The 22,897-nt window shown below is 43.3% G+C and overlaps 1 protein-coding gene across 1 annotated transcript in view; it reads left to right on the forward strand.

Annotated features, from left to right (window-relative positions):
- The window catches only part of LOC119390892 (trafficking protein particle complex subunit 11), an 81,056-nt gene that overhangs the window by 56,466 nt on the left and 1,693 nt on the right, over positions 1 to 22,897 (forward strand). The window contains exons 24-29 of the mRNA XM_037658596.2: positions 3,715 to 3,840; positions 5,801 to 5,908; positions 7,395 to 7,446; positions 9,903 to 10,008; positions 17,392 to 17,608; positions 22,262 to 22,438. Coding sequence (XP_037514524.1) covers positions 3,715 to 3,840; positions 5,801 to 5,908; positions 7,395 to 7,446; positions 9,903 to 10,008; positions 17,392 to 17,608; positions 22,262 to 22,438 — 786 coding nt within the window. The remainder of the gene's footprint in view (positions 1 to 3,714; positions 3,841 to 5,800; positions 5,909 to 7,394; positions 7,447 to 9,902; positions 10,009 to 17,391; positions 17,609 to 22,261; positions 22,439 to 22,897) is intronic.

Here is a 22,897-nt window from a genome sequence, read left to right on the forward strand (position 1 = left end):
GTACGCTATTCTAAAACTGCCTAATGTCCGTATAATTGCTATCGCAGTATCCCCCCCCCCCGCAGTCGACATACTTTATACCCCCCCCCTCCCGCGGTCGACATATACCCCCCCCCCCCCCGGCCCCGCGTTGAGTAAATCTCCCGGATTCCGTTTCCCCAAACTTGGCAGGTATGCAATGCGGTAGGTGCCAGGATCCATTCCCAGTACTGACTGGAAAACCACCAGTTTTTCCTAAGGGGTATAGAGGAGTACACTGACCTGGCACTCCGTTGTTCACGGTTACTCATCTCGAAAGGTGGCCCCATAAGGTTCTGTAAAGGCCCCTGGGCACCACATCCTTGGTGAAATAGTCAATCATCTACCGCTGCTCTGGGAGACAGAGAATTGCGGCTCCTGGGTACCTGCCAGTAAATTAGGTACAAGCGCACTTCCGGTCAGGTGCTCGGTAGAACAAAGTACATATAGTCACTTGGGAGGGCACCCACCCTGCAGAAAATTGGTGGCATGGGACCGCAGGCCTAAAAATAAGGGCATCCTCTTTTTTTTGTGCATATGTGCGCGTGTGCTCAAAGAAGAACATCACAACAACATCTGACACTTCGATTAAGAATATTACGACATGCAGATCATCTCTGCAGGGAAGCAATAGTACTTTGACAGGTTAGATTTGGTCGAGGGAACTCTATATACTATGAAGAAAAAGTTCAAGTCTTTCAGAATTTAAATTTGAGTAGCAGCATGCTACTGTTCTGTGACGAATGCAGTGACACAATGAGACATGCATGGTTTTAATGATAGGAAGTCCTGCACAGTGTCACATGCAAAATTGATTGCCATTTCTGTTGATGCCCAAATTTTCTTTCAAAAGGATGCATAGCTTTATGACTACTATACTTGATTTGACATAGCGTGCTGTGCATCTTGGTAATGATTTCAACTTTGCAAGATAATTTGATAAATCGATAGCTCGATATATACCTGTACACAAGTGCCCTAACACAGTCAGTGGTCTTCACAGCAAAATTTATGAAATTTTAAACGCCGTTCATTGCACGGGTTGCCCTGACCTATTTCATTCTCATGAGCACCTGCAGATGCTATTAGCGATGTAAATAATTAAGATTTTTAGTCAGTGTGAGCTCCTTTTGTTTTGGAGGTCTTGAAGTTCTCGTGCTTTATATGGAGCACGATACTGTACACTTTATATGGAGCACGATACTGTGATGATGAGAAATTTCTGAACAGGCAATGTCACTGGAGGCAATGCTTCAACAAGGGGGCTTGTCTTCGTCAGGGCACTGAGTCCGTTCCTTAGCGGCGTGTTTGCATGAGCTTTGCTCACTCTCACCCAACCTCAAAAGTGGAGGAGGGAAGGGAGAGGGAGCGTATATTGAGATGTCAAATGGGGTAAGGTGGAAAATATGTTACCTCTTGAGGCATTTTGTAATAACGATAATCCTGACTGATAACTATGTATCTTTCTGTTCGTAGCCATACAGAACAAGCTATTGTGACTGTCTCACAATGCACATATTTCCCTAGTGAGAATTTAGGTTATATTGCTGTCATTTTATTATATTTGTTATATACTGGGTTCTATTGCCTCACCATGTTTCTATTGCTTCCATTTTTTTATTGAATTTATTCTTTCAATTAGTTTTTGTTAGGCCCTCCCTGCTGCTCGGTCTTGCGACTGCAGCATGCTGTAAATAAAAATAAATAAATATAAATAAAAAAAAGAAAAGAGGAGGAGGGGGAGGTACCCATGTTTTATACTATACAGGTTTTGTTCACATCAAAAGGGTGGAAGGGGGGGGAGAGACATTGCACAGAGTCACCAATCAGCCGGGCTTCATAAAAATTGCCCAGTGTATGTAGCTCATGTGTGATGTATTTTTTTGGTGAAATGCAACGGCACGATTTTCCACTATAATGAGGTTCTGCCATATTGAATGCATGTGAAGCAGCTGTGAATAGCAGGGCTTCCACCAGGAAATTGGAAGGTATTGAAGTTGCGCACACATACAGTAGACACTCAGTAAACAGAAATCTTTTAAACAGAATTGACGCTGTGATTGCTGCTATCAGTGTACAGCGTGTATTGCTTGTACTCTGACTTTTCGTTTACTGGGCACAAGTTCACCCAATAAAAAGTTTCGTCTTTAACAGCTCGAGTGCTGCCCTGTTCCCCGTCACGACCACGTGATAGTACAGTCAACGACCGATAATTTGGACTCCACGGGGAACGTAAATAAGTCCGAATTATCGAATATCCGAAAAAACGAATGCGTCAGAAAAAAATACTTTTATTGACACTTCAGGGTCCCGGTGGCCGAAAAAAGTTGTCAATGCGTTGCTGCCCGCACTTCCGCTTACGTGCAACCAAGTCCGCCTGTATCTCCGCCAGTGTGATGTGATTGCTGTACGATGACGAGCTGGTTTCGTTCGTGAAGGCAACGCATCTGTGCGGCGCACTTAGCGGTCACACAGAGAGGCAGCATGAATGGCGGCGCGGTGCGTTTGGGTTCTCGCCTATTAAATGCGTGCACTACGCATGCAACTGCCCCAGGCCACATGCACTATCGAGCAGTTGATTGAAGATGCTTATCATAGGCTTGTCAGCGATTGAGCCGTACTGGCGCGTTTGCCACCTGCCGCCATCACGCCTCCGTGCATTTCCACTGCTTATCCGCAAAGACATCGCCGCACGGCGCCGTGATAGCGGCCCCTTTGAATTTCTAGTCCGCTTCACCCCATAGCACTTCGGCATCGCGACAAAGTTGACTTTCGGACTCTGCTACTGTCGTAAACAAGTCTACTCGCGAAAGCGATAGTTCGAACCTACGAGATGATAGACGCGGCAGAGGTGGGGGCTTCAATTATTGCCTTTTGGACCTGCAATTTGGGCAGAAAGTCCGAAAAATCGGACACCGAAAAGTTTTAGCGTCCGAAATTTCCGACGTTCTTGACCATTGACGTCTATGGGGTTGGTGACGGTGCCGCGAAAGCGTCCGAATTTTCGAGCATGTCCGGAAAATCGGGCGTCCGAAAAATCGGCATTGACTGTATCTGCCGCGTTTCGTTGTCGTCGGCGCGGCCTTCGGCGCTGGCTGTGAGGGCACCGTTGGCGCCATTTAATTCAGATCTTTTGATACAGCAGAGCGTAAAATAAAGCAAGTCTCAAGATAAAAATGAACGCACACGCAAAACGCTTTACCGCAGATGCATTCGACAAAATGGCGGTGATAGCAGCGCAGCGATACAGGAACCGGAATGTAGGATGTTCGCGATGTCGATACGATTTCTCACAGTGGACCAGTGCCTCCAAGATCGGCATTTCCAATCACAAATCTCTGAGGCGTAAAGTAGCGATCAAAATAAAGCCTCATAGATCAACAATTAGCTTTCGTTTTGATCTCTGAGGCCATACTTTGTATGGTACGGGTGCCGGAGGAGATAATGGCTGGCGATTTGGCGTGCGCGACAGTCTTGGACAAGGTCCGGATTATCGAATGTAGATCTCGCAGCTGTCCGAAATATCGGTCGTCTTTACACATTACTTCTATGGGATCATCGGCGGTGCCGCGCGACTGTCCAAATTACCGAGCATGTCCGAATTATCGGTGTCCGATTTATCGGTCGGTGACTGTATATCTATCTACGTGAGCAAGCAACCCTGTGAGTGCTGTAAACGAATGTCTGTCTATGCAGGTGGAGTACAAGACGGAGGTTGAGGTGGACAGCCGTGTGCTGTGCTGCAGCTGCTGCCGCGAAATCTTCCTCGACCTGGAGTGCATAGAACCGTTCACCTTCTCGGCCAAGCTGCTGAACCTCAAAGTGCGTCTGAGGCACTCGAATGTTATTTGTCTCATTTGAGAGAGTGGGAAAGAAACAGAGTACAACATACAGTACTGTAGTTCAGCCTCAGTAAACACATGATGTAGAAACAAACATGCATTCAGTTAAGTAAGCAGAGAAATACATTTATGCAACATTGCTCTCTAAGTAGCAATAGCAAAAATAAAATTAAGTATATACCATTTACCATAAAATCCCGATCAAGCGCCCCCCCATGCCCTCCCGTCGTTTTCACTGCTTCATTCAGTGTTTTTATTCGCTTGACGAGGGCTAATAACGACACTGAATGCATGCCTATTCAAAAACGTATTTCATTGGAAGTACGTGCGACTCTTCCACCGCCATCTTGAATTTTGATCCGTGTCTGAGCCCCCCCCCCCTCTCCAAATCTTGTCCAATTATCTTTTACCATAAGGGGGGGGCGCTTGCTCAGGATTTTACGGTGTGTTCAAAATGTTTCCACGCATGAATATAATATATCTGGAAAAATAATATTTGGTGCATGTAGCATAAAATGTACTATATGTATGTAAAATATTAGGGGGGGACATCGCAACAGAAACTTTTTTTGTTATTTATAGAGTTAAATTGATTAAATTTTGCGGGCAGATGCAATTTCTTATGCTGACATCAAAACTGAAATCACTTTTGAGTGATCTTTTATAGTTTTTAACTTATAACTAGGCTCTTAATGTCATCGCTAAATTAATTAGACATAAGCTCGTCATGATTTTTGTATGAGCATATTCGCAAGGGCTCATCCTGCGCTATAAAGCTCTTCATTTATTTTTTCTGGTATTCGAAGTAGCATGAAAAAAGTATTTTTAAGCATCCTATACATATTGTCTTACTAACAAGTTTTGCAGAGAGCCAACTATGAAGGTTTGTATGGTGTGCAGACAACAGTGGATAACTTTATAGCACCCATGAATGTTTCAGGATGTAAGTGCAAAAAACGGAATGATTTTATCTTCATTTGTTGTAAAATGGCATAGGGATGACTGACAGCAGCTGCACAAAAATTGAGAGCTGAGAAAACTGAGCTCAGAGCGCAGCTGGTTTTATTTTTCATTGGAGAATATATGGCACTGTGACTATTTCGAGCTCTGATCTCTCCTCTTTACTATGGTTCCAAGATGACGGCAGTGTGCCAAAGGAAAGCCAAAAGCTTTGCAACGCGGCTGCCTGATTTTCTTGTAGTTTTTGATGATGACACAGTAGCAATGTGCTGTTTTCTCAATTTCTACTGCATATTTTGTTCTACTATTTCACCATGAAGTTAAAGAAGGTGTGAGGATTACAAAAAGATAAACTGAAAAATAGAAAATTTTTACCAAATTTACCATTCCCATTGCCAAGTGCCATGGAGCCTCATGTGTGCTTATACCGTACTCTAGAGAGTAGCACTTAAACTCTTCTAGTACTGAATGTATATATTGGTTTGCAATATTGATCCTATGTGTAAACTCTTTATTGCCTTAATCCTCTAAGGAACGGCCAACAATAGCAAAGGCTTGCGAGAACATAAGGTGTGCTTCACTATACTTATTTTTCTTTTTAAAGTTATATTTTGCAGTACAGAAATGTGTACATAGTAATTACATTTTGCATAAATGTAAATTTTGTTCAACGACAGCGTTGTTGCAAGAACTCTGTCCTGTAAAGTCTTTCCTCGCATGGAACTCAACCACAGTGCCATTATTAAAGTTTAAAACAGACGTCATAGAGGAGTGATGAGCGAACGATCCAAGGAACTTCCATGTCTCAGTACTACGACTTCCATGCTTTCCTTGGCATTAAACGTAATGTAATCGACATGGTTGAGTTATCGTGCATTCATTTATGCACAGTTTTATTATGCAATGCATGGTGCAGTTCTCTAGGCACTAAGGATACTGCAGGTACAGACTTCACCCACTCACTTTCTGCGTGGTTCCAGTTTGAGCCAGTGGAGGTGGTGCGAGCAGAGGAGCAGTTTGTGCTGCAAGTGGACATGGAGTCGTGCTGCCCACTGCCCCTGGAACTCATCTCGGGCACAGTCAGGCTGGTCAGTCTGCATTACTAGAGTGTATAGCTGCACAGATGAGGGATCGACTGCATCACCTCCAAACAGTAACCCTTTGTCGGCTCAAGAAACTGCTCCGAGAGCTTCTGTAGCATTCCTAGCCTTAAGTGTAGTGTTACTTCTCCGACTGCATTTTCAGATTTCATAGAGTAATTGAAAATTAGTTGCATTTTTAATTTCTCTGCATGCGACCTTCTTGCAACATAGTTAAAACGGCGATAAACCAACTTCAATATTACGAAATTCTCAATGTAATGAAGTATTTTAATTTTTAAACTTCATGTTCATAGAACACCAAGTATTTTTAGAACCTCAGTAATACAAAGCGTGTTTATCACCAATTTTATTATAATGAAACTTCGCTGCTCCTGTAGTGAAATTTGCTCAAAATGAGGCCTTTGCCAACTATGCTTTGCATACATTAAAGGTTGAATTGCAGTTTACCAAAGTTTGGATAGAACAAATTTAATTACCCATTTTACTGACCTCATTATATGGAGGTGTGACTTTATCTGGCACTGGTCTGTATATGACATCTTTCTGTGATCAGACAAAGTTATCATATGTATACACCCTGTCACCACGAGACGTGACCTCACGTGCACATAACCATTTCCCTACCGAGTTTCTTGGGGAAAAACTATACAAAAATACTGACCTTCTTTATTTGCCTATTTGATTCTATGTGTCTTGAAGAAAACTATTTAAATGCACTTTTTTTCACAAGATACAAGCAATATATGTTTTTTAAAATATGCAGAGGATTGGCTTCACTGCACTGCACCACAGAAGGTACCATAACCTCTCCAGTATATGGTACAGAAGATGTCTCTCTGAAATTTAAAAAATAAAGCTCTGGGACAAGCGAGATTGTGAAAAAAAAGACTTAGGACGTGCCAGTGGGGGGTTGGTTTGCTTATGTCTGTCGGCGTCCACTGACGATACGTCGAGATGCGGTTGTCGTTCGAATCCGTTGATTTAGAGTAAATATGCTGCTCTGTGTACTCGCTGCCACACTTGCAGGAGAACTGGAATTCATTCCACAAAACTTCAGCAAACAAGTGTTTTTTTCTTCTTTTTTCTGAACAGAACTGTTGCTGGCACACGTGCAATGCTTGCGCAAAAAGGAGGATGCCATTCCTGCATCCGGTTACATAATTAGGTCCTTTCTAGGCCAAGTGTTTTTACATTTTTTCTGTGCCATATGTTCAAGCCAAAAAAAAACTCAGCAAAATGAGTCAGGGTAGCTTAACTGCGGGTCCCCCAAATGCTTCTTTCAGTGTGGACGAGCCCAGCTCGTCTTTGGTAATGAAAGTGTTAATATGAAATTCTTGATGTGTGGTACCGCTGGAGTTGGGCCAAGTGTTATCCATGCGAGATTTTTCACACCGTGTGTAAGCCTCCAGAGTTACTACATGTGCTGCCTTGCTGTGTCAGTGGTATATGCAACTGCACCCTTGTCTTGCAGAGCCCGCACGTGAACACAGTGGACAAGGAGTTCCAGTCGCTCATTGAAGGAGGTGCGTGCTCATGACGTGTGCATGGAGAATCCAGGCTGCCATATCGTAGCCATTATTGCTACAACATGCCACGACTGCTGTACTCTCAAACCTCATTATAACAAAGTCGCATCTGACACGAAAATAAGTTCGTTATATCCAAGAATTCATCATAAATGTATATTCGTAACACTGTATCTATGATAAGACTATTCTTCATTTACTTCGTTATAACCGATAATTCGTTATCTCCGTGTTCGTTATATCGAGGTTAGAGTGTATTCTGCTGTGAGGAACAAGGCTGTGCCTTTTATTCTTATTAGCTGTAACAACCATACTTGCTGAGGGACAGCATGCATGAACACCTTTACAGTTAGAAGCAGATGCACGCTTAAAATGCTTAGCTGTTGAAAAGAACTTGAGTCTGGCTTAGTTGGTGCTTACTGTTTAACATCTTAACCACACACAAAAGACGAGGACAGAGGGAGGTACGACGACACAGGCGGTAAATTTTCAACTCGTTTATTCGTGGAAAGACGTAGCAATATATTGGGACTTGGGCCATGCGCAGAAACCATTACATTCGCTCATCAGCCTAGCAGGGCAGACACGCACAAAAGTTGAAAAAAGACGATTTGGCGCATCTGTCTGCGCACTGTAATGACTGCACCTGTGAACCACGGTTTCATGAGATCAAGATTCTGGGCAGAAACCAAGATCAGACAGCCCGAGAGCTATTGGAGGCCTATTATGTTAGAAAGAAAAGTGGTGACTGTGTAAGCGATACATCCATTAGATTATTTCAATCCGAAATGTGTTTTTTCGATAAGTGTCTGCCCCGCTAGGCTTATGAGTGAATGTAACAGTTTCTGCTAGGGGTGTGCGAATATTCGAAATTTCGAATATTTTTCGAATAGTGTTTGCTATTCGATTCGATTCGCACTGGAATTTTACTATTCGAACTATTCGAACTTCCCAAAAACAAATACAGTCATCGTTCGATTGAAAGTGACCCCTTCAGATTTTGAATATGCTTCACCTCATCACACTCTCGCATTGCGGCAAAGCTGCCTTTCAAACTCCGTTACGGTCAAACTTTGCCAAGAGACAGTCAACGTCCGATTGGAAGTGGTCCCTAGATTTTCAGTATGCTTCACCTCATCACACCCCAGTATTGCGGCAAAGCTGCCTTTCAAGCTTTGCTATGGTCGCAAATGTATTAACTCAAGAAAACGCTGGTTTCAGCATGAGGATGAAAGATTTGGCAGAGGTGGGAGCTCAATTGATGCTGTTTTGAACCTGAAATTTGGGCAGAAAGTCTGAAAAATCGGAAGCCGAAGCTTTTCAGCATCCAAAATTTCAGATGTTCTTATATATCGACATCTACGAGGCATATTTGGAACTCCGTACTTGAAGGAAGCACACCCTTGTCTGCCACATCAGTTGGGCTTCCACAGAAGTTGAAAGAGGAGGAGAGGCTGAGGAAATGGCATTTTTGCCTATCGCGTGTAAAGTGTTGTCGGCAACACTTTGGTTGCACCAAATCATGTACATAAATAGAATTCGGCCTCTACATTGCCTCATTCTTGATAAGACAACAATGAAACACCACCCCGACAGTGCTTCATCAACCTAGTGAAAAGAAACACTTTCATGTTGCTATCTCATAACAATATGCTTAGGAATCCTAACATTTTTTTCTGCAATTTCGCTTCGAAGTATTCGAAAAATATTCTGGAAATATTCGAGAAATATTCGAAAAATATTCGATTCGATTCGCACTCACACTTCAATATTCGAATTCGCTTCGCACCTGAAATTTTGCTATTCGCACAGCTCTAGTTTCTGCGCATATCTCAAGTCCCTATATATTGCTACGTCTTTCCATGAATAAACGAGTTGAAAATTTACCGCCTCTTTCATCGTACCTCCCTCTGTCCTCGTCTTTTGTGTGCGGTTAAGATGTCCAACAACTGCTGAAAGTTGCACAATTTAAACTGGAGTACCTTCACTGGGGCATCTCTCATGACCTTGGTTTTTATTATGTAGCTGACGTCAGTATTTGACATACAATTTTTAGTACCTATAGCTGTGATGCCTGGTATCAGGTCAAATAGTGAAATGCTCTATAAACCCACAGTGTGCAGCAGTGTGTCAACATCGTGGAATATATACAAGTAATGCGCAGTGTAACAAGTCATCATTGAATGTGTGTTTGTTTTCAACAGTTTACTAAATATGAAGACTATCTCAAAAGTGAGTGTTGATACTGCAGTAGCATAATTTTTCATATATGGAGTGAAATTATGTGATAATTTGACCTCGTTTGGTGTGGAATGTATCATTGTACAGATCAAAGAAAGGAGTACAGAATCTTTTTAATCGCACAGCATATACGGATCGACTGTGGTCTTGTGTAGAAGTGTAGTACTATTAGTATTGCTGACCTGAAGGTATCGTTCCTCCGTGTGATGCAGTGAAGCTGAACAATGGTGAAGTGGCACGTGATCTGTTGTGCCTAGTGGCTCCCAATCCAGTGGATGCACCCAGCTGCCTCGGGCAGTACACCCTGCAGTGGAAAAGGTGGGTGGGCTCCACTTGCAGACCCCAGGGTTCATGCGTTGTGACTTGCCGTGTGCGCCTCTTTGTCTTCCACCAACAAAGCGAAGGCGATCCATGCAACATGATGACTTTGTCCTAGAAACTGGAGCCAGAGAGAAAACATTTCATTAAATAAGAAAAATGATAAACTAAGCATGTGGGAGGGAACCCTAGTCCGATGTCCCTGGGATGATCTTGGCGAGCACATGGGCCCGTTGAACCAAGGCTTGGCGGAAATAAAGCAGAACCAGGGGCTGCTTTCGTTCTCGCTATCTATTGGGGCATGAGTTCACCCCAACAAAACTTGTTCCAAGGGACCCTCAACCGTTGTTACTGCACGCATATCGTCCCACTGTTCATGGCAGTATTCTTCTCATCTCGGCCATTGTCCAGCCCCACCGTTCACAGTTGCATATGTGAAAAAACTCATCAGCCTTAGTGCCGACTAATTAGTATAATTGTTTGCAGAGGTAGTGCAAGAAGTCTGAGCCTGTATGTTTTGTCAGAGCCAGAGTGTAAAGGACTGAGAAACAGTATTACGTCATTTGCTGGAAGTACTGCAACAAAACTCCAAAACATAGATGTTTCAAGGGAAGACCCTGTTTCACAAACATATACTGTATTAACCCGCATAATTTGCACACTTTTTTTCGCGAATTTGGAGCTGTGAAGAGGGGGTGCGCAAATTTTGCGGAGATTTGATGAACATATCTGAAATAATGTGCAATATATAGTCCTAATGCGCGTGGTATAATACATTAAAAAAGAAAATAAATTATAGTGCAAATTAGCACGCACTTTAACCAGCCAGATTCGGTCATGAATCTCTGGTCGAGAAGTCCGACTGAGAATCATCACCGCAGCCGCTGTCACCGCCCTCCCAAAGCGCGTCGTCCTCGGTTCCGTCGAGCGCATTCGAGAGCCCCGTCTTCTTGAAGCTCTTCGCGACAATGCTGGGAATAACGAGGTGCCACGGCACAGCGATATCGATGGACCTAAGCTCTCGCACATATTTGAAAAGGTATTCTTCCGCGGCAGGAAACTTTCCATGCTTCGGTCCTTGGAACGCTCTCCTTCCCGGTCTTGTATTAAAAACCGAACTCTTCTGCTTTATCCAGTACCGAACGTGACTCTCATTCACATTGAATTCTTGGGGTGGCACGGTTCCCATTTTCTGAGGCAAACTCCATAACGGTGAGCTTGAATTCTGCCGAATAGTTATTGTAGCCCAGCACAAAAGAACAGTGAAAACGCAACTGGCTGATCACGAAACCTAAACTTCTGAAATCAACCAGGGCTGTGTTGCAGCACGGACATGGCGCGGACACAGAGGAGGAGGGGCAGCGAGGGGAAAAGTTGGCGCGACTGGCCCTCATACGCCTCCGATGCAGAAAGTAGTCCGTGCCGTGTCGCGTGCATGCATTCTCACGGCGGAAGAAGGCTCGAGCAGTTCTGACAACTTGTGAACAGGTTTGGGTGTTCAGGTACGGTTGGTACAGTCCCTAGAATACTGTAGTTCAGGGGTTTCTGGAGAATAGAACGAAGTAATCGGAAGAAGGGACTTCGCACTCGCAGCCCGTCTTGTGTATGACTGCGTTTGCCTGCTCGGTGAGAACCACGGGGCCGTGGCCGTTCAAAGTCTCTCCGTGCACGTGCACCGGCAAGCTGGCTCGGGCGAGGAGGGGAGTGCAAAATATGCGAGTAAATACTTTTTTTAGTAAAGCTGGCTAAATATTAGGGGTGCGCAAATTATGTGAGGGCACAAATTATGGGGGCTGAAATACGGTATTTATTTTTGAACAAATTTTTTATGAAGCTTTTCCAGCTTATATGTCATATGTGCTGATTTCAAACACGCAGTTATTTTTCTAATGCAATGTGCAGTTTCTTTAAGTATCAGATATTTTTACATTGTTAAGAACAAGATTTTCTTCTAAATTGAGAAAGTTGCAAAGTAAGTCAGCATATCACAATAATTTCGTATGAATACTGTGTGCAGTAAGACAAGTATGGATATTGTAATCCTATTTGAACCATAGTTAGGGTATGGTGAAGTTTCTTGAGCAAAATCCTAGACTCACTCGCAAATGTTCAACGTGCCATAACTTTTGTTCAAATCAGTTTATAACATCAATTCTTGTTTCACTGCACACATAGTTAGGCATGGGCGAATATTTGAACAAATATTTCAATATTCAAATTTGCTTTGACACAAATTAAAGCTTTTCTATATTTCAAAGTACTGTATTTGAAACAAACGAATAGACGTAGTTTGTTGCATGTAACCTCCTGCAGAGGTGGTTTCACCACAGCTTGGGGCTGCTATGTTTTAAAACTACCTGTGTAGGAGAAATTTGCACTGGAGCAAAGCCACACTTCAAGGTTAAATGTACAGCGGGTGTCAAATGTTGAAGGACCACCACACACAATAAAAAGCTGAATACTACTGCCACTGCTTCGGCAGGCAGCCTTGAATTGAGATTTCCAGCCTGTTCTAAAGTGCGCTAACAACATGTTCTGCGCAGTTCGACTAGATACAGTCACAAATTGCTGGGAAGTTCTAAGTTTTCTCAGACCCAGTGGTCTCTAAACTTTTGATGCCAACTGTACATATTATTTACAGCCCGATTATTATTTTTTTAATGTTTAAAAGTGAGCTATACAGGCCTATATGGGCTAAGAATAACAAATTTTAAAATGTAGCTTATTTTACCGCTTATATTGCACCCTACTACTATTCAGTTTTTGCCACTATATGAATTTGCTTCCACTTCAGTTTGAACCAAAACATGATATTCGCACAAGCTTAGTTCTAATTCTTAAAAATATTGTGCAAGTTAGTTGGGTCATGGCAAACATGTTCATTTTTCTTTAGAATATGTGCTGTAAATTTACTATTCGAAGTTATTCAACCAAATCACTGTTGGCTTCGAATTCACTTTGAATCCCAGATTGGATATTCGCCTATCCCTACATATATTTGTCATTACAGATTATTGTGATATGTTGATTTGCTTTGTAATTCTCGTAGCAACATGTTCTCACAAGAAAACATTGATCTTAACTGTGCAAAATATATTTTATATTAAAAAAACTATGTGCTGTATTAGAAAAATAACTGCATGTTTTAAATCAGCACATAAAGATACATCAGCTGTGAAAGTTCCATAAAAAAATGCTAGAAAAATGAAGAACATGCTTCTGAAGCAGCGTCTGCCCTCGAGCAAGTGTGGTACAAACAAACCTACTGCACGAGTGATTTAAGTATACACTATAAGCAGTGTGTTAGGGACATGAAAATAAGACAAGCTGTGACATCATTGCCATTGACAAAATAAAAAAAAGAACAGCTAGTAATCTAGATTTCATGCAGTGGCCTAAAGTAGGCACTACCATCTTGGGAAACAACCTGTATTCATTCTTGGCTTCTTGTACGTGCACCATATATGGCAGTGCTCTCAGCATTTGGACAGGGCATGAAAAGCTGAGGAGATTGGATATGCAACATTAGCAGTTCCCCGAAACCTTTGGCTTGAATGTCTGCGTCCTTCAACCAATGACTGTTAAGGACAGCACCCACAGCTTGCCATGCTAATCTCCATTGTACGCTCTCATCGCAAGTGGAGGCCATCAGAGACGCACGGTGGACCAAATGATAACGTAAACAACGTTACTTATAAAGTGAAATCTGCTGGGCATGATAGCTCTAGACGCCGCAAGTCTGTAAATCGTCACCAAGGTAAATGTAGCTGGCAGCAAAGCTTCCATAGAAGCCATAGAAGCGTTCATAAAATGGCAGCTCATCAGCTGCTCATGAGGCTTAGCACCACCTGTGTGAGGAGGGAACAAAAAATAAAGAGGATGTGACGCAATATCCAATAAAAAAGTGACGTCATTTTGTTGGCACTAGCGCGAAACTTGATCAAAAAGTAGTTTTCATAGGCCCCTGTTCACTGAGGACTTGTGCTAAGGCAAGCCGGCGAGCTCTTGACGAGTGCGCTTCAAGTCGACGCCAGCTGAACTAATATAGACTCATGACTGGAAAGTGGTGTTTAAGTGTACTGCTGTTTAATTCACCTTCGTTTTACTAAGAAACCTGTTCTTGGAACTTTTATTTGGCATTCGTGGCATCTTCCGCAGATGGATTAAAGCAAGCAATGTACCTGTCATATTTTCAGCGTTGCTTATTTGCTTCGCGCATACGTAGGCTCCTTAAGGGGAGATGCGGCTCGAAGACACTTTTTTTTTTAATATTCAGAGAAATGAAACTTGGGGTATTTGTAGAGGTTTTTAAGCTGATTTCAAATATATTAGTTTTCTTGTAAGTTGCATACTTTTTGTTCCGCACCATGACAAATGTGTAAAACATAGGCCTCGTAGCCCCCCTATATCGATCCTTAAACTTCTATATATTTTGACAGTTGATGGCTCATATTGCTCCAATTGAACTGTAGAATGCCGAAAACTATCCAGAACGTGCATATAAAATATTTACTAGACGTGAAAAATGCAAACATGGGAAGTCCATATTATCCAAACCCCAGTAAATGCTTACTTGGAAATTTTCTAATATGCATCACATAATATTGAGATTTCGAGGAGATAACTGCACTCCTCACACATTAGAGAAAATTTGGGCAAAAGTTTATGCAGATCTGAGCACCACAAGTACCAAAAACAAGAGGGGCACATTGAAAAAGTTGCCAGAAAGTGTGTTTTGAGAAAAACGAAGTTTAATGTTAAAACTGGATGTTTATTTATGAAAGAGGTAACGAAATCTGATCAAAATTGCACACAAAAGAGGTAAATTGTCCTAGTAGCCACTGCCACTAAATTGAGCCAGCGCCATAAGTTTCTCCTTCACAGCTCTTTTGAGCAGAGTAGCTATTGCGCGAGCTCCAGCTGCCGAAGGTTCTGCTTGCGATCGGTCCGTCACTCGCCGCCCCTACGCTGGCCTCCTCGCTCGAAGCAACTCGCCGCAACGTATACGTCATCGAAAGAATACTTTCGGGGCACTCGCTGTTCTCGCATTGAAGTTCCAGAAACGACGCCTTTGCGTTTGTAAGCTGGTTCCCGGACGCGTATTCCCGAACGATGACACGTTGGACACACTGCACCGATCACGAGGATGTTCAATGCTGTTATGTCAGCGATCAAGGAAGACTCTTTCTACCGCAGTCTTTCTTCGTCATCGAAGAGTCCGATCTTCTCTTTGAGAGGCACTGACATACTCGAACGGCACGGCAATCTCGTCGGAAGCATCTCCGTCGCCGTCGCTAGGCCTCGCGGCAGCAGACGCACTTGCCGTTTGGCGAGTGTTTGGCTTCAATTTGCGCCGGCGTCCTCAAAATTTGTTCACCGAGCGATACTTCACTGGCCGGTGACTGCGCTTGCTACGGTTCTCTTCGTCCATGATGAAAATAAATACGTGAGAGAAACGTTCAGCTGCGCAGCTCGAGGAAACACAGACCCTGCAAGCAGGCTTCACAACACGCAAGGCGTGCAGCAGCCAATGGCGGTCCCCGATTTGTACCACGTGATTTAAAAGCCAGTCGCAGCGCTCAAAAAGCGCGGCAAAAGCATGCTTTCTTTATTATTTCTTGCGCTTCTGCAGCGTGGGAAACCGTGGTTATTTGAAGATGTCCTCGTGCGATCCCCAATGGCGAGTGGCTGCGCGTTATTGGCCGCGAGGAGCTAGAAGACGTCACACTTTCGGTCGAGATTAACCACCACCTTGTGCTCTTTAGACGCAATTTTAACACATTTCCAGTTGAGTCTCGACTTTGATTTTTATTTTCAGGACAGTAGAGATACTAATCTTAACAAAACAGGTCAAAACAAAAAATCGATAATTTTTGAAAAAAATCACATTTTTCGACCCGCATTTCCCCTTAAAGGGCACATTTCTTGTGCACTTCACTTCTAACAAGAAGAAAATGGCACCTAGTTACGCCAAAATTATGACACTTCAGTTTTATTCAGTGGTCACAATAATGCAATTTTTTTTTACACTTTACACATTGAGCACCATGTGTGGAAATAAATACAAAAAGTGCGCTGGCCCTACGTGCACTATGTTTTGCCTTATGCTCCGATAAATTGCCGTTACGTGTAACGCATACAGGCATGCGAATTGTAGTGCGATGGATAACTTGGCGATCTGCTCACCGATAACACGAATAACAGTAGGCACTATGTGTTCATGAAGGAAACAGGGCCGCATGAATACTGATTCATGAAAATCCAGCCAGCACAGTACTCCGAACCGTTGTCCCTGTTTCTTATCTCGCCAGGTGTACGTGTGTTGCTATGGCACCCTTGCACAGCACATCGTTTTTGCAGGTACCAACGCAACCATTTGGCGTTAAATGTTATCCGCATCGTCCTGTTGCCCATGGGACACTGTACTGAACATGTTCATCAACGATGAAATGCACCTTACAACTCCGCACACAGCAAAAATTAAATACAATAATTCAGAAAGCGCATGCAAGTGCGAAACACCAAAACATATGAAGGGGCGTGTCGTCGCTGATTAACTTTATGAGTGCACCTTTCCATGCACCGCAAGGGCTGCATTGACTAACAACGGCGTCCACCTCTCTTCAGAGGGCGCTACGAAAAAGGGTTTTCGTAATAATTAAACACTGTCATAAATTCTTTGCTCATTGCACCTACATAATATTGTTGAGGTAATAAATGTCATTTGTAAAACATAACAATTTCTTTGCCCTTGAATAAAACTTGGTTTTTCGCTATGAGTGTTTGTTCCCTCGACACCTAGTCATGCTCCAATCGCAGAACCCATAAGTCCCCCTTGCTGATGTGGCTGCCAATAGGTTCTGCACTGCTCTTTGTCCGAAGCTTTGTGACCTATTTGGATCGACGTTGACGTTACTGTGAGAGAAGAGAAAATGAGCGGGCATGCACAAAAAATGTTACTTTGTTTGTGTGCATAAAGACGATGCATCTCAGGAGAGGGATGATGCTGATGTGTGACTCGGCTACACAGTGTTCCAGCTGCCCTTCTTTTGAACACTGTGCGCATCGTAACGCAGCACAGTTCTGCAACAACAGGCAGCGTTCAACGTGGCACGAGTAGCCGGGTGCACCGGCGTGCGTGTGGTATGCAATAAGACATCATATGAGGATCACGCCAGCTTATAACTTTACTGGCTTCAATGTTATAAGAGCAGTGAATTTGAGTTGTGGTCACAGGCTTGCCGTATATAAATAGCTTCGTTGTATTAGCCTGCGTTTATCAGGATCGCCACAATGTGGCATTAGCACGTGAGCTTGACGAAGTGCATCTACAGCGGCATCAGAGGAGGACTCCCGTGACATTTTTCCTGCTTACATTTACAGGGAAAATGCTCCCGCTACGGCAACTCACATGATCTCACTCCCAGCAGCACCAGTACAGGCATGCCCACTCCTGTTGGAGCTGGTGGCACCTGCGCACGGTCGAGTGCGCACCCCCTTGACTGTCAGCTACCTGCTGCATAACCGCACCCTGCTCGTACAGGACGTTGAGCTGGTCATGGACTCCAGTGATGCCTTCATGTACTCTGGCAACAAACTGGTGAGGATGCAGACCCATGCTGTGGTTTGGCTTGATTGTCTGGTTGAATGAGGGATTTAAGTTTTAAAGGAGATAATTTAATAAATTAATACACACAGGAAGAGCACAAAGATAGCCTGAAGTGGTTGCCATTAGTTCATTCAGCATGCTTGTCACTAGACAAGGTCGGCACAATTTCACAGTGCATTCTTTATGTGGCATGAAAAACAGACATCATATGTGTGGGATGTTTTCTGTGTGCTGCCTGTTTTCATGCTGTTAACCCCTTAAGGGCTTATGACGACCTAAGCTCGTCACGAAAAGTCACCACTTTATTGCTTATGACGACCTGGGGTCGTCATGGATCTTTCACAATGTACTGAGACGCTTTTGACGAGCCTGGCTTGTCAAATGGTGCTTTTCTATTTAAAACATAGATGGCAGCACGGGTTCTGTCATTGGCGCTTTTATTCAATGAGATTTTGCGCACTAGATGGTGGAATGCATGCATTATAAACAAAGAAGGCCACATCCATGTAGCGTTCTCATATGGTTCGTGTGCTACGACACAGATAGTAGCCTCATCTGGTTTCAAGTGAATTATTGAGGATTAGTGCATTTGGTGCACGGCAATTGAAATGCAACCCTTACTTTCTGGAGTTGCAGGAATTTATATCGGAGTACACCTCAAAACTTACATGACGGAGCAAAGAATGACCAATAAAACATTACTGTCCGCCGTAAAATGTTCTTGCAAATATTTTTTGCTTTTCAACACATTACCTAAGCATTTCGCGTCATAAAAAATTGGCAATTTTGGAACAATTTTTTAATGAGCCCTTAAGGGGTTAAAAGGAATCCACTACAGCATACACCTCTTCAGTTCCTGGAGTTGTGAAAATGTGCTGTATGAGCGATAAAAGTTAAACCTTCACATAATAAAATCAGTGAAGTCTGCAAATTACATTGGTATGTCAAATCGTCATTGATTTGAAAATCAACAATTTTACGCATTGTATACAGTAGACTCTTGTTAAATGGAATCTGGAGGGACCAAGAAATTATATTCCATTTAACAGGAGTTCCATTTACTGAGAAATGAACAGGGTTGCATTATTCCGGTATGAAACCAATCATAGCAGGGGTAGTTGTTCCATTTAAGCAGCGATTCTGTTTAAGAGATATTCATTTACTGAGAGTCCACTTTAGTTACCGAAAAATACATTTTTACACAGAAAGGAACCACAAGACTGTTGAAATACTGTGGCAGTACAAAAAATGCTACAGTGAAACCTCCTTACAAGAGACACTCAGGGAAGCCAGGAAACATTTCTCTCTTAACCAAGGTCTCTTGCAACCAAACATTCTAAAAACACTGAGGAGTCGGACTAGATCACCTTATTATTGTACATCAGCATCAAGGTGACAGAAAATTGGGCAAGTTGCATTACGTTCATGGTTCAACAGTGCAAAAGGACACGGTCTGTGTCCTTTTGCACTGTTGAGCCATGAACCTTTTAAGTGTTTTAAATATGTTTACAGAAAAATGTTCAGGATGGCCTAAAGGACTCATTTAGAGACTGCAGATTGTATTAGCTTTCTTCCCAACTTCCGGAGGTAAAGCACTTCACTTTGCAAGCCTTCCCGTTGCTCATAATACCCTTGCAGTGCTCTTAGGTATTCATCCGCTTCAACCTAAAGCACTCACTGTCCTGCAGTGTCCTTGTCATAATACATAGTGACAGAAAGTTCAGTGATGTTTGTGGTCACAACCGTGCGACGAATGGCATCTGACTGCAGAATGTAAAAGAATCGAGCAAAGAGAATGAAAATTGCAGCATATACCAGTTGGTCCGATGTCAGCCATCTTCCGTGAACATGTCTGGGTTGTGCCTCTTTTAAATAATGAGGAATTTACTCTAGGAACCTAAAAATGTTCTCCTTAGTAATGCAGTGTCTCTTGTAAGCATTTCTCTTGTATGCAATGTTGTTAACATGGTGAACATAGGAAAACTAACCAAACCATTTTTAAAGGTCTCTTATAACCGAGTCTCTCTTGTAACAAGGTTTTACTGTAATTTCAATCGCGTATAAAAAAAGAAAATTTTTTGAATCTGAGATCCGGCACCATGATTTCATGCTGCCCCGGCAAAGTCCTCTTCACAGCGCACGTACGTCACGTGTAAAGCCGAAAGAAATGCAACTCCAACGCACCGTGGTAATGCGGGTCAAGTGAAGATATCGTACCTGTTCTGCTGCTGTGGCCTGTAATCAAAGCTTCAGCTGTTGTCTAGAGTGGTGCCACGACGTTGCTATCATGTTCATCTAACAGAACCACTTGCTCTCCACTCAGTTCGGTGAACATGCAACGTCGAAAACCATCGTACCCCACAAAAACAAAAAAAGCTGTGTTCTAAAATCGCATGAAAGCAAGACAACCTGAATTGCGGCACGTCTGTTTATTGCAACCTCGTTTTGTTTTGTGTCATCATACACCAAATTGAAAACCAAGCATGTAACCAAGCATGTAAGCTGACGCATGTAACGGGCCATTACATGCACCAGCTTTGTCACACGGCATAGACATACTAATTTTATAGAGCTGACAGGAGCATGGCTGGTAACTGTGAGAAGCTCCAAAAAATATTGTTTGGCTGCTTCGAACTTGTTGCAGCAGTGCTCTTACTGAAAAAGCTTTCATCTGCGCTAAATTGGCCTTTCAGTTCTACAATTGCTTTCACAGGGAATTTATTCTATTCTTCACCAAGTCCAGGATAGTTCCTTTCGGGTTCAGCATCATGGAGAGCGAGTTCCGCAATATCCCCAAACAAGTGGCGGCATCCTCCTTTTTAGTCAGTCGAGATTGCTTGCCTTGTTGGCGACGTTTGATTCCGGAACGATCGCGATAACTGGGAGCTTTTTGCATTTACTACTACCGTCTTAAGAGCCCATGTCACAAAAAATGCAGTGTTGGCGTCGGTGCCACCGTCGGCGTTGTTGATTGTGATCAAAAGATCCCAATGGACACAAAGAATAAAACTGAGGATTCAAGCCAGAATCATAACCCACACATTCTGCATGGCAGTGATGTGCTTTGCCTAAGAGCCACACCAGCGCTTGAAACTGCTTCTGAAAAAGACCCTATACAGGTGTAATGTGGGGTGAGGAGTCACATTAGCAGATGTAATATTTAGGGGGGTGCGAATATTCGAAATTTCGAATATTTTTCAAATAGTGTTTGCTATTCGGTTCAATTCGCACTAGAATTTTACTATTCGAACTACCCAAGAACAAATACAGTCAACGTCCGATTGAAAGTGACCCCATCAGATTTTTGATATGCTTCACCTCATTAGACTTTCGTATTGCGGCAAAGCTGCCTTTCAAGCTTCGTTACGGTCGAACTTTGCCAAGACAGTCAACGTTCGATTGGAAGTGGTCCCTAGAGTTTCAATATGCTTCACCTCATCACACCTCGGTATTGCGGCAAAGCTGCCTTTCAAGCTCTGCTACGGTCACAAATGTACTAACTCAAGAAAACGCTGGTTCCAACATGGAAATGAAAGACGTGGCACAGGTGGGGGCTCCATTAATGCTGTTTTGGACCTGAAATTTGGGCAGGAAGTCGGAAAAATCGGATGCCGAAGCTTTTTAGCATCCAAAATTTCAGACGTTCTTATATGTCGATGTTTACGAGGTAGATTTGGAACTCCGGACTTGAAGGGAGCACACCCTTCTCCGCCACATCAGTTGGGCTTCCACAGAAGTTGAATGAGGAGGAGAGGCTGAGGAAATGGCATCTTTGCCTGTCACATGTAAAGTGTTGTCGGCAACACTTCGGTTGCACCAAATCATGTACATAAGTAGAATTCGGCCTCTACATTGGCTCATTCTTGATAAGAAAACTATGAAACACCACCCCGCCAGTGCTTCATCAACCTAGCGAAAAGAAACACTTTCATGTTGCTATCTCATAAGAATATGCTTAGGAATCCTGTCTTAACTTTTTTTTCTGCAATTTCGCTTCGAAGTATTCGAAAAATATCCTAGAAATATTCGAGACATATTCGAAAAATATTCGATTCGATTCGCACTCACACTACAATATTCGAAATCGCTTCGCACCCAAAATTTTGCTATTCGCACAACTCTAGTAATATTGCGTGGCAGAAGCGTAGAATCACATCAGTTGTCACACCATTTGAATTACTTAATGAGTGCGTGGTTCAAAAGCCCACCCTTTACAAAGCACTCTGGCATATTTGATCATCGCCATCAGCCACATCGTCAACAAAGTTTGCAGCTTTGTTGGTGCACGTGTTGCCTTACAGGTGCTTAGTGGTTAAATTCACAACTGTAATTGCAGTAGGTGCCCTGGAAGTGTTTACAATGGCCAATGTCACGTGCATGGACGTTTTTTCCCTTGCAGCACGGTTGTGGTGTCCACTGAGGAGTGAAGCTTGGCAAGAAAAGGAGAAGGCAATGCGAACGAGGCCCGATTACGCTATCGTGTTGCACTCTTAAAGAGGCAAAGCTCAAGCATCTTCCAAGCTTCTAATGACAGAAACGACAGAACACGAGTAGACTAACGGGAAGCAGGTTCGCTGTAGTAGCAACTGAAAGCATTTGCAATATAACGCAATTCATTTTCGTACCAATTACCTCTCTGTGCAGCTGCACTTCCGCATCCTCCCACGGGAGTGCCAGACCCTGACGTACAACCTGTACCCCTTGTTGCCGGGATACGTGCCCCTGCCCCGCATGCACCTAGTGCTGGGGCCCGGCACCGCAGCTGCCTCCACCCTGGACAGCCTCCTCAACGAGATGCTGCCCTCACACATCTTCATCATGGTGAGCGGGCCTTTTCCCTCATCGTTTCCCAATGACATTTCTGCAACAGGGACAAAGTCTTGACCACCTGTCCGAGAATATTGGTTGCCTTACTTCCCCGTCCCCCAGGATTGAGCTGAAATTTGCTACATGTATATTTAATGAAGTACTGTAAGGTACACGATTCAGTGTTCTGCTTTCCTTGGCTCCTCTGATTTCAGGCAATGCCACCTCAGGTGTGGCCGCTACTGAAAAATTCTCGCACCGTTATGATAGAGTCAAATAATGAAGTCAATTTCAACATGAACATACCTTCACATGCCTACCTGTCATTTTTTAAAGCATTGCAAATGCATCAGCGTTAGACGCTGAAACAGGTCAGACCATTTATAACATAACAGCTTACCGCGCAGGACAGGTTATAATGCAGTTTTTTCTGACTCCCGTTTCCCTCCCATTGAACTCCATTTGTGCCCATAC

The sequence above is a fragment of the Rhipicephalus sanguineus genome, chromosome 4, assembly GCF_013339695.2.
Source record: "Rhipicephalus sanguineus isolate Rsan-2018 chromosome 4, BIME_Rsan_1.4, whole genome shotgun sequence".
NCBI classification, from domain to species: Eukaryota; Metazoa; Arthropoda; class Arachnida; order Ixodida; family Ixodidae; genus Rhipicephalus; species Rhipicephalus sanguineus.